The 12,356-nt window shown below is 40.9% G+C and overlaps 1 protein-coding gene across 2 annotated transcripts; it reads right to left on the bottom strand.

The window, feature by feature from the left end:
• Window positions 1–2,289: 2,289 nt before the first annotated feature.
• LOC147003323 (uncharacterized protein C2orf78 homolog) lies at window positions 2,290–5,901 on the bottom strand. 2 transcript variants are annotated; one of them, XM_085841875.1, is made up of 2 exons: window positions 5,883–5,901; window positions 2,290–4,097 (listed from the first exon to the last, which is right to left on the bottom strand). In XM_085841875.1, exons 1-2 carry the CDS (start codon window positions 5,884–5,886, stop codon window positions 2,290–2,292), a joined length of 1,812 nt encoding a protein of 603 aa, XP_085698001.1. In that variant the 5' UTR covers window positions 5,887–5,901. The 2 variants fall into 2 exon arrangements, with proteins under 2 accessions (XP_085698001.1, XP_085697999.1); XM_085841873.1 differs by lacking the exon at window positions 5,883–5,901 and adding an exon at window positions 5,304–5,340.
• Between the last annotated feature and the right edge of the window lie 6,455 nt (window positions 5,902–12,356).

Here is a 12,356-nt window from a genome sequence, read left to right as displayed (position 1 = left end):
TCTCTTCTACACTAGTTCTAACTTTGTCTATGCTATCTTGAACTAAGCCAGTCTTATCAGAGTAAAAACAACACTCTTCTAATACCTGAAATTTCTGTCTTTGTAGCCTTAATATTTGTTATATCCTGTCTTATTGTTGAGACCATTACTTCTAAGACATTAACCATTGCCTCCAATTTTTTACCTACAATAAGTTGCCAATATTCTTATGCTTATCATTAACAAAATGACCAGTATGCAGCTGTTGATCTAAAGCTGTGGTAGTTATTGAAGTTAAAATTGCAATCAAAGCAGTAAATCTTAAAATTGCTCATTTGACCTTTTCTATGTTTGCATTCTCGGGTTTTTTAAACCAAGTATCATTTCTTAACTCTAACAGGCAGCAAAACATAAACAGGTCTCTATAACAAAATCATAACAGCAGATTCCTTATCTAAATTACTAACTACACAATTAGTTAATTGACAACAATTACAATGAATATGAAAAGACTTGTCAAGATTGGTGATCTTGACTCTTAAAATTATCTAACAATAGAGCATATACGTAAGGTACAAAAGCTTTCACAGATATAGGGGAGTTGGTCTGAATGGCCCAAAACAGTGTCTCTGATGAAATCTTGTTAAATACACTGTAGCAATCCCTCCACCTCATAGGTCATCATTTATAGTTGTCCTCAAATTGACACCAGGTCGGCTCTCCTTGCTGTAGCCCATGGTGGAGATAGGAAGTTTCTTCATCTTGTTTGCAAGTGGGTGCTCTCCCTGATTCCTCTTTCTCTGTGTGCTCAACACAGTTTTCTTGTCATCACTGCCAGGACACACATGAACTCACAGGTCAGTCTGTCACACGAATCATTCTGGAAGCTAGCATGCTTCTGCAGTATTCTGTGGAAAAAACAGAAACACCGCCCCCTTTTCCCCATATTAATCTTCTATTCAGGCTCATGCCATGTGTCAATGAGTGGATCCTTTTCATCTCACCTAGATATGATTGTGTCTAGTTTTAAGATACTATAAGACATTTATTAAGTTCTTTGACATCTAAATTTCAAGATTCTTAAAAATAAAAGTATGATTTAAATAATATACATGGGGGTATTATTTCTCCCCCTTTTTGTTTTTAAGAAGATAGAGTTTTAAAGTTCTATAATGCCTTGTCTTTGAGAATTATAAAATTGTTGACAAAACTACTTAAATACTGGACTGTTATAGTCAGCTTTAATATAACATGGACAGTGACTAATTACACTTTCAATTGTTTCTCTTGAAGAGCAGTTGTAACTAGAATGCTTGAAAAGTTATTATAGTCACATGTCTATAATTTATTTACTTTTTAATCAGAAATAAGAGAAAGTCCTTAAATTGTATCTGTGAATAACTATCCTCTAGGGAAAACACCTTGATTAGTAAGTCTAAAACCCAAATAATTATAAGTATCCTGAGTTTGTATTTTTTCAGGAGCTATCTGTAATCTTTATCTGTTAAAGCTTTATGTAAACCTCTATAACACAAAAGCAAATCTTGGGGGTCTTTTCTAGGCAACCCAGGACAATTTTTTAACTGTCTGCAAACAGTTTTCTTAGTGCCAACAATAGAAGAGTATAAAGGACATGTGATGTGTAAACACAATGGGAACTTTATTCATAAAAATGGAATTATGTTGTCGACAGGAAAACAATTTAGTGGAGACTACCATGTCTTAACCAGGCTCAGTATATTCTATTTTCTTCCATGTATGTGTCCTAGATCATACTTCTATAAGTGAAATCTTGCATGTATACGATTCATAAAATTGGAAGAAAATCCCTGTAGCATAGAATGAATATGAGCTGTGTCGAGAGGTGAGAAATGTACAGGTTTATGGAAATGGAAGGAGTGTGTGCTCAATATTCAGTATGTAAGTCAAGATATACCATGTCCAGTGAATGAAAAACTCGAAAATAATTTTAGCACAACCGTAGAATTTTCTCAATTGATTTAATGTTAAATAACTATTTCTTAAGTTTATGTTCATATAGAATATAGTAAAAACAAAGTCATCACAGTTAAGAGAAATAGAATAAAGTAGTCAACTTAACAATATAGGGCAATTTTACTAACTATTAAAATTCATGTGGATATGCTTTTTTTCTATCTATCTATATACTTAGTATTCTATATTCCTGCACATGTACTTATGTATATACATAGTTATATATTTTTCTTTACTTTTATACATCTGGATCAGTGTCTATATCTCTTCAAGTAAATGTCGAAAAGCACTTTGTTGCAATGATCTGGCAAGCTCTTACATTGCATAGGCATAATATTGAGAAATTTCCATATCCCTCTCCCTCTGAAGGAAAATCTGCAGTTTCCCAGTAGAGGGGTTCTGGACAGCATTCTCACGTTCTTGTGGGGATTGCCGCTTCATGGCCTCCCTCTCTGGCCTCTGCTCTTTTGTGATGGGTTGTGAGACAACTGGTCTCAGAATGTCGACTTTCTTCCATGGAATGGGTTGGCGGCTGAAGTCATGCAGCAGATATTGGGTTTGAGGTTTGGGAGATGGTGGTACCTTGTTCCTGGCAGCAGAAACAAGCTCTCTCTGGAATGATGTGTGAGATGATGCTCTGGAGGGTACAGGCCTCGAGGTGGCCAACTGGGGCACAGCACTAGACTGGTTGGGGTTGGTTACATTAGGTCTAGTGGCACTGGAGGAAATTGCAGGAGCTGACTTGGCAGAGCCTATCAAAGATGTGTTCACAGGAGGTGGTTGGTCTGGCCTGAGTGTGGTAGGTTGAGCTGAGTGAGAGTGATGCTGCACAGGGTAAACTGTAGTGGGCCTGTGTACAACCAGGGAAAGGGGCTTTCTAGAAGCAGGTCTGGATTGAGGCTTGTCGAGAGTTGGAAAAGGCAGAGGAACTAACTTGACCTTCCCAGCTGGGGGCAGCTCACACTGGGATGGAGATAGACAATCTTTGTTAACACTGCTCTCTGCTCTCTGAACCTTCCCTGGGCTTTTGGGAGGATGCTGGCCCTCACATGGCATGTTTAACACTGTTGTAGTAACTGAGCCTGGACCTGGATCTTTGTTGCTGGTGAAGGTTTGCAGACCTCTGAAGGAAGAGATGCCAGATTTCTTCTCACTCTTCTTCCCCAGTGGGTGGAAGACCTGCACGGACTCCAGCATGTGCATTGCAAGGTTGGTTCGAGGCTTCTTGAAGCTGTTTTGACTGAGCTCAGGTGGGTTCCTCTTCCTGTTGGTCTTGGGGATGGTGGGCTCCTTTTCTGCTTTGACTCTCTTCCTTGACTGCTTAAGCTCCTCTGGTTTCTTGGATTTGTTCTCTGGTCCACTTGGTCTTTCTTGCCCCTGTTTTCTACCTCTTTTGCTCTTGCTGGGGGGCCCTTTGGGAGCTTTGCCTTCTGGGTGCTTTGCCATGTTGTCAATAGCCCTGTCACTGGCCCCAGCAACACCCACAGCCCCCTCTCCCTCCACCAGGTCCTGGTACTGGATTTTGGCCTGAGGAGCCCCCTCAAGCAACTCAAAGGATTTATGTTTGTTCTTCCTCACCTGGTCAGAGGGGACATTGGTGACTCTCCAGTTTTCACAGGACTGACCTTGGTCTATGTCTGTGAGGGTGTTTAGGAGTTGGGGAAGTTGAATGTCTGCCCCAAACCTAGTGATGTCTTTAAAGTCAAAGCTGGATCCAATCTCATTCTCTAGCCCCACAAGTTCATTAGGACCCATGCTGATGCATCCCAAATGGGCGTTATCAGAATCAGGCTTCTGCCTGAGGCTCTCAGTCTCAGTGCAGTGCAGAGGCTGCTGCAAGTCAGCGTGTTCCAAAGTCAGGATTGGCGTGTCTTGGTTTTCTTTTGTGCCCTCGTTTGTCTCAGGCATGGTTTTGTTCTCCGGTTGTTCCAGGCTTGGAGCTGGAGGCAAGGCCAGGAACTCTGAAGGACTGTGGATGAGGGCTGTTAATGCCCTGTCCCCATTGACAGCTGATGGCCTTATCTGGGAAACCTGGACACAGGTGTTGCAGAGTTCTGGACTCTGCAGCAGACAGTGTGTCTGGCCTGAAGGTGGCAATCCCAGGGATGTCTCCATTTGAACCACTGGAAAAGAGTGAAGGAAGAAGTCAGTGCCTGGGGTAAATGAGATGCTCCCCACCCCTAACCCTATTTCATAGGACCACAGCATTTGACCCCTGCAGCAGTGGGAAGACATTCCTATGAGCTCTTGATGAAGAGATTGGATGCTACCTCTGTGGGCAGACCGATGGTGACTGCTTTGTTTCTGCAGATCATTGCATGTCATGCTTTCTCAGATATTTTGATTTTTTTTCCTTTTTGTGTGATTTGTGGAGGAAAACCCTTAGTAGGTCAGTTACCAAATTACATGGACATGTGCTCCTCACTTTCCTTCAACTTTGTCTTTATGAAGAGTGCCTCTCTTGTTTGTGGAACTTTGCTACTAGGTAGGTTGTCTGGTCCATAATTTTCAAAAATTTACCTGACCCTTTGAATAATGTCATTACTCAGATGACCCCAGATTCTTGGTTTTTTATGTAGGTTTAGGTTGCAAACCCACCTAGGCAGTCCTGCAAGGCAAACATTTAAACAACCAACAATTTTCTCCAGTTCCATATTTCACAATGTTATAAGTGGAATGTAAAATGGTATGAGAATTTGAAATTGTTGGGCTTGTGTGAGACTCAGTAGTAGAGAACATGTCTCCATGATCTTATGTTCTTGGACATGGTTTACCTCTGCAGTACTACAGCAAAAGAAAAAAAAAAAAGCAAAGCAAAACAAAAAAACCGAGCAGGCTTAGCCAAATTAGAAATGGTACTTTGACTATGTCATACTCTCTCCACAATTTTAAGTGTAAGAAAATTCCAGAACAGGTGCTGAGACTCTGGGAGGAATTCTACCTCCAGGACAGATTCTGAGCTACATTGCTCTGGAGGATTTCAACTCATGGAAAATCCCGTGTTACCAAAACAATTCCTCAGTGTCTTCTCGACACAAGATCAATAATAGGTCAGGAAGGAGTCTATTGCAGTGTATTGGTGGATAGGACGGATTATTCTGTGTAGTTAGTTACATGTGTGATTATGGTGTGCTCCATGGATATCATTTATTACAGGATGGATGCTACTCACTGTGGCCTTGTCTGAAGGTGGTGGTGGAAAGCCAGAGCTGTACTTAACCTGTCAGGAGACTCATTCTCCCTCTGTGTGGACTGTCCACTACTAAAAGGTAGAGGTCAATTTCTTTGGAGTGCTGATCCCAATACTTCCCTCCCGGATCTGTACTCACCGGGAAGACCATTGTCTGGCATGGATTGAGCAGATGTGTAATAGGAGAAGGCAGAGGTAAAAAGTGGTATTTGGATATTCATTGGCTGAATCTCCTTTAGCACCATCACCATCTCTGGTTGGAGCACAGAAGTCTGACTCCCAGGGTAGGACACGGAGTCGTGGGCCTGCAAACACTGCCCAAATTCTCTGGCTATCAGAGGGCCCAGGTTGTTGTGCTCATAGTAATAGAACTGGCTGCCTTCCTGGTAGGAAGGTGCCAGGCTGTATCCTTGATTTGGCATCTGTGGTGGTGTGACCTGGACAAAGCTGGCAGGCAGTGTTGGATGAAGAGGAACTATGCCATTGGGATCTAAAATTTTATCACACTGGTTTGTCACAGCCAGGGAGGAAAGTGTAGTATCCTGGTCAGTGAGGGTCATATTGAATTCCTGGAGTGCATCTTCCCTCCCATGAGTGCTTCCAGTGTAATCCCACTAGAGAGGACCTGGATAGGAGGGTGCTGAGGTGGAAATCTGGCCCTGCTCTGTTAGCACTGTCAGCATGGTTGTGCCAGCATCTGGGTTAAGATAGGCATTACCCATGAGTGGCTGGAGAGAAGTGCTGGATGCTGATGGTAGAAGCCATGCTGAACTCACATCTGGGGTGGAGACCCCGGAAAAGTTGCACACCGTTCCTGCAGGCTGTCCGGAGTTGCTCAGTAGAGGCAGAGAAGGGTACAGAGTTCTTTCTGTCCCAAAGAAAGGTGAACTTTGGAAATTTTCTGTAGAGAAGAAGAAGACAGTGGGAAAATGGTGAGGTTGATATTTTCTAGGTTACTGTGGGGAGCAGTTTGTACTGGCTGTGATTGACTAAGACTGAAGTTTTCTCCAGCATCCCAATTGCAAGTGCTCAGATTGATTCTTGGCACTAGCCAGAATGACACTCTTTTTATGAGCTACCTGATCTTCCTCTATGGGCTTGGAATTCCTGGTTGATGTGGTTCAACCTTTGCTCCAACGTAGACATATTCCTTCTTTGCCCTGCTTTGTCTTGCTCTCATACCTGCTGTGACATTGCCTCAAAACTCTGTCCTACAGTAGTAGTGTTTAGAGGTAGGAGAGCCTTAGATAGCTTCTCAAGCTACTGCCTTTTCCCTGTTCTGTGCACATCTATGTAAAGAGGCATGGACTGTTTACTTAAGAGTAGGCTGGACTTGAAATCACAGAAACCAACCTGCCTCTGGATCTGACATGCTGCTTTTATTATTGAGTACCAGGACCACCAATCTTATCTATACTCTGTGGGTATTTTTGTTTTTTAAAAATTACATGTCAGTGAGTTTGTATATGAATATTGTATTTACTTAATTTACTTTGCTACCTCCTCCTTTGTTCCTCCCACTCCTGTAACTGATGAAATCTTATATAAGTATAACTCTTAAACACCTGTGTGTTTATGACTTTATGTATACAACCTACTGGTCACATTTCATGCTGTGTACATGTGTTTAGGGCTGACCCTTTGTGATTTGGTAACCTATTAGAAGGTTCATCCCTGAATAAGATTTACTCTTCCTCTGTTCCTGTTAATTGCCCGTAACTCTTGGAGAGGGGAAGCCTTGTGAGGATTTCCCACCTGTGTCAGTTAGTGTTGTACAGAGAACAACTGAGTATGGAGTTCTCAGTCCCAAATGATAGTATCCAACACAACCAGTGCATAGAAGAATCAGAAAACTCTGCACAAGATGTGGTAAAAGCCGGGAACCAGAGTGGGATAATATTCTCTATATATGACAGTGAACTTGTGCCAAGACGAATCTTAACAATATGGTTGCCTAAACAAGGCTTGGGAAATGAAAGTGATGAAAGTGCCTTGATCTTTTTGATTTAAAATGTGTGATTCTCTGCATCATTCTGTCCCAGACTATCTTTGTGTTCTTTTAAGTTCATCTCTGCAGGTTTGACTCCTTCTATTTCTCTTTTTTTCTAGCCCTTCATCTTTAATCTTTGGATTTTTTGTCCCCCAGTTCTTGTGAATCTGTCTTTCATGTAACAGCTTCAATATTTCTTTCACTAGAAGAATTACCTTTGTAGCGTCTAGCCCCCTCTTAGTCTCTCCCACATTCCTTCTCTTTTAAGATTCAACAGCACAGAGCACAGACCATAGTAACACTGTAATTTCTCTGAGGTGAATAAAGAATCCGATGAGAGTAAACTATGTGTCTAAAGTCACCTTCTTAGTAAGAATAAAAGTTAATATGACTTTCAACATGAGATGTCTATATCCATGTCATCCCTAGTATTCTAAAGATTTAAACATATTCTAAAAATTAGGAGAGATGTGATAAAAAAAATATTTGAAAGTTGCTTTCCTTACCTGACATGTTTGGTGGGGGTTGGGGCTCTGTATGGGGAGTAACAGTACTCCACCCTACAATTGAGCTGGATAAATGGTAGTCTTTGTCTGATATGCTGACCAAACCAGCGAGTGTGTCCAGTATCAAACAGAGCTCACTGGTCACTGGTCACAAGTTACCTGTAATGATCCAAATGTGTTTACAGGCAGTACCATGGAAACCCCAGGATTCTACTAGGTGCTGGTAGGCTAAGAGGGAGAGTGATGTCATAAATCAGTCAGCAGCCAATGGGAAGGACATATTCTGAGCTGCTAGACAGGATTGAGTGACAAGATAATGGAGAAATAGTAGCCCTGAATGCTGAGATAGGTGCTAGTGAAAGGAGGTAATCTTCACGTGGCTGTTCCTTTTGCCTTGCCTTTTAGCTTAGGAAATCATATCAGTGTTTCTTACCAGATTCATGGACTGGTATTAATAATGTGCATATGATATGTCACACTCCAACAAAATGTATCCCATCAACACACATTAAACATAGGGACAGTAGCCTTGGGCAGGAAGGAGAGGGCCACCTAGGTTGAGGCAACTAGGTTGAGAAACTGTTTTTGAATTGTGAGCTGTCTACATCTGTCCATGAACAAAGGAAGAGATCAAAGGGCTCCTTTGTGACCATATTGAAGGGCAGGGTTGAGTGCATTGAAAGCCCCTTGTAGGACATTGTGAATTCCAAGACTGTTTCTTGTCCCAGAGTCTTTCTTTTTAAATTCTTTATTTGTCTATTCTGACCTAGGTTGGACTCAGATCCCTGTTCTCTCCTTCTCATCCCTGCTTTGTAGACTTTGATCCTTGGACCAGCTTGCTCCTGCATCCTTACACTAGAGTGTGATAGCACAGTAAATTTCTAGACACAGTAGTCTTGATTTTGTCTGACAGATGCATGTAACATGGGTTCTGCACTTATCAGCAAACAACAGAGGACTGATGATGAGGCTGACTGCATGTGTTCCCTCTTTCAGCAATTGTTGCTGTTCTCCTGCCCACATTCTGCTTCCTCTGGATATTTTCTCTACTCTTCTTTCATTTTCCAGAGACAGGTTTTTCTCTTTAACTCATGTTGTTTTGGAAATGACTGTGTATCTCCCTCCAGCCTCAGACTCATGGACATTCTTTATGTCCATGGCTTTCTCTCTGTAGAATCATGATTGTGAGCTACCAAGTCTGGTGTCTTAAAAGGAGAGTGGCAGTTACTTTAGCTTCTTCCTCCTTGCAACAAACTCTGTAGAATCTTGGTCTTCTAGCATTGTCTGCCCTGTTTGTATCTGAGATCTGCCTAAGGCAGAGACAGTGGAACAGGTAGAGAACAAAAGAAGGCCTTAGTTTGTACAGGGTGTTGGACTAAATGGAAAAAGAAAGTACTGTAGGTATTTTGGTTTATTTTTCAATAAAGAAACAACCTTTTCACCATCTCTGGGTACCTTCATGCACAGAAATGCACCTGGTATTTTGTTGATACACAGAGAAATCTGTGTCTTTCTTCATTTTATCCTATGTTGCACCTCATTTTTTGTCACTCCCTGGTAAGTTCATAGACTGTTATTTGACATATGTCTAATGAATTTATACACATTTTGTATTCTATCTACATCACAAAGCATTAACTAATGCAACAGTGTTGATTAGTTTTTTTTATTAAAACTGATATTAGAGCCATTTTAACTGTGCTCCAGCAGTCACATGAGGTTCTAGAATGTTTACTCAGGGGTGTTTACTCTGATCTAGTGCTATTTCATGCAGCTGCATTTCTAGTTCTGTACAGATGTCCCTCCATGCAGACAGTGGAAAGTTGTTTAGTTTGGGACAAATTTCTGCAGTAATAATGTCATTTTCCACATGACGTCAGAAATGAGATTCACTCCTCTTCTGTCAGCTGTTAAATAATTTCACACATTTGCCAAGATCATGCTTGAAAGTATGCTCCTGGTTGTAGATGGCACAGGGAAAAACATTGTCCTTCTGTAGCACTGTAGACCCAAGATGAGTATTTCCAGGACTCTGAAATTAAGCATATTGAGAGAAGAGATAGATGGAGACGAGGAAGGAGAGGAAGAAGGAAGGAGAAAGACAAACACAAGAAACACATGCACACAGAGAGAAAAGAGGGGTAGATACAAAGAGAGAGAATGTAATTTGTACTTTTTTAATCTCATAGTTTCTGTGTGTTCATTTAAAATTTTGTACATTGATTCATTTAATTTTCCCTTTTAGAATGTATCCTGATTTTAGATTCATTTACCTCTACATTCTTGCTCATTCCCAACCCCTCACTCCTCAGTTTCCATTCAGTTTGCATCTTTCATTAGGAAAGAACAGGCTTTACAAGGAAAACAAACAAACCGAACCAAATAAAATGTATACTGAGAAGGAGGAAGTGTATCTTTTCAAAGTGTAATATGGCCAAAAGATAGGAGTAAAAGAGGCCCAAATGCAGTCATCAAAATAAGAGACCTGCCAATCCGTGAGCATGGGAGATCTTGCCATCTTCTGAGATCTTCTTTAATTTCTTTCTTCAGAGAATTCAAGTTCTTATCATACAGATCTTTCACTTCCTTAATTAGAGTCACGCCAAGGTATTTTATATTATTTGTGACTATTGTGAACGGTGTTGTTTCCCTAATTTCTTTCTCAGCCTGTTTATCCTTTGTTTAGAAAAAGGCCATTGACTTGTTTGAGTTAATTTTATATCCAGGTATCTCATTGAATCTGTTTATCCGGTTTAGGAGTTCTCTGGTGGAATTTTTAGGGTCACTTATATATTCTATCATATCATCTGCAAAAAGTGATATTTTGATTTCTTCCTTTCCAATTTGTATCCCCTTGATCTCCTTTTGTTGTCGAATTGCTCTGGATGGGACTTCAAGTACTATGTTGAATAGGTAGGGAGAAAGTGGGCAGCCTTGTCTAGTCCCTGATTTTAGTGGGATTGCTTCCAGCTTCTCACCATTTACTTTGATGTTGGCTACTGGTTTGCTGTAGATTGCTTTTATCATGTTTAGGTATGGGCCTTGAATTCCTGATCTTTCTAAGACTTTTATCATGAATGGGTGTTGGATTTTCTCAAATGCTTTCGTCTGTGTCTAAGGAGATGATAATGTGGTTTTTGTCTTTGAGTTTGTTTATATAATAGATTACATTGATGGATTTCTGTATATTAAACCATCCCTGCATCCCTGGAATGAAACCTACTCGGTCAAGAGGGATGATTATTTTGGTGTGTTCTTGGGTTTGGTTAGTGAGAATTTTATTGAGTATTTTTGCATGATATTCATAAGGTAAATTGGTCTGAAGTTCTCTATCTTCGTTGGGTCTTTTTGTGGTTTAGGTATCAGAGTAATTGTGGCTTCTTAGAATGAATTGGGTAGAGTGCCGCCTCTTTCTATTTTGTGGAATAGTTTGAGAAGAACTGGAATAAGATCTTCTTTGAAGGCCTGATAGAACTCTGCACTGAAACCATCTATTCCTGGGCTTTTTTTTTTTTTTGGTTGGGAGACTATTAATGACTGCTTCTATTTCTTTAGGGGATATAGGACTGTTTAGGTCATTAATGTGATCTTGATTTAACTTTGGTACCTGGTATCTGTTTAGAAGTTTGTCCATTTCATCCAGGTTCTCCAGTTTTGTTGAGTATAGCCTTTTGTAGAAAGACCTGATGGTGTTTTGTATTTCTTCACGATCTGTTGCTCTGTCTCCCTTTTCATTTTAGATTTTGTTAATTAGGATGCTGTCCCTGTGCCCTCTAGTGAGTCTGGCTAAGTGTTTACCTATCTTGTTGATTTTCTCAAAGAACCAGCTCCTCGTTTGGTTGATTCTTTGAATAGTTCTTCTTGTTTCTACATGGTTGATTTCACCCCTGAGTTTGATTATTTCCTGCCATCTACTCCTCTTGGGTGAATTTGCTTCCTTTTTTTCTTTTTTTTTTCGATTTTTTTATTAGGTATTTAGCTTATTTACATTTCCAATGCTATAACAAAAGCCCCCCATACCTCCCCCCAACTCCCCTACCCACCCACTCCCCCTTTTTGGCCCTGGCGTTCCCCTGTACTGGGGCATATAAAGTTTTTAAGTCCAATGGGCCTCTCTTTCAAGTGATGGCCTATTAGGCCACTTTTTGATACATATGCAGCTAGAGACAAGAGCTCCGTGGTACTGGTTAGTTCATATTGTTGTTCCACCTATAGGGTTGCAGTTCCTTTTACTTCCTTGGGTGCTTTCTCTAGCTCCTCCATTGGGGGCCCTGTGATCCATTCAATAGCTGACTGTGAGCATCCACTTCTGTGTTTGCTAGCCCCTGGCATAGTCTCACAAGAGACAGCTATATCTGGGTCCTTTCAGCAAAACCTTGCTAGTGTATACAATGGTGTCAGCATTTGGAAGCTGATCATGGGATGGATCTCTGGATATGGCAATCACTAGATGGTCCATCCTTTTGTCACACTTCCAAATTTTGTCTCTGTAACTCCTTCCATGAGTGTTTTGTTCCCTATTCTAAGAAGGGGCAAAGTAACCATACTTTGGTCTTCATTCTCTTGAGTTTAGTGTGTTTAGAAAATTGTATCTTATATCTTGGTTATCCTAAGTTTCTGGGCTAATATCCACTTATCAGTGAGTACATATTGTGAGAGTTCCTTCGGGAATGGGTTACCTCACTCAGGATGATGC

This window comes from Mus caroli, unplaced genomic scaffold (genome assembly GCF_978045245.1).
Source record: "Mus caroli unplaced genomic scaffold, Mus_caroli_1 scaffold_8, whole genome shotgun sequence".
Classification (NCBI taxonomy): Eukaryota; Metazoa; Chordata; class Mammalia; order Rodentia; family Muridae; genus Mus; species Mus caroli.
This window is presented reverse-complemented; position numbering and strand designations above follow the sequence as displayed.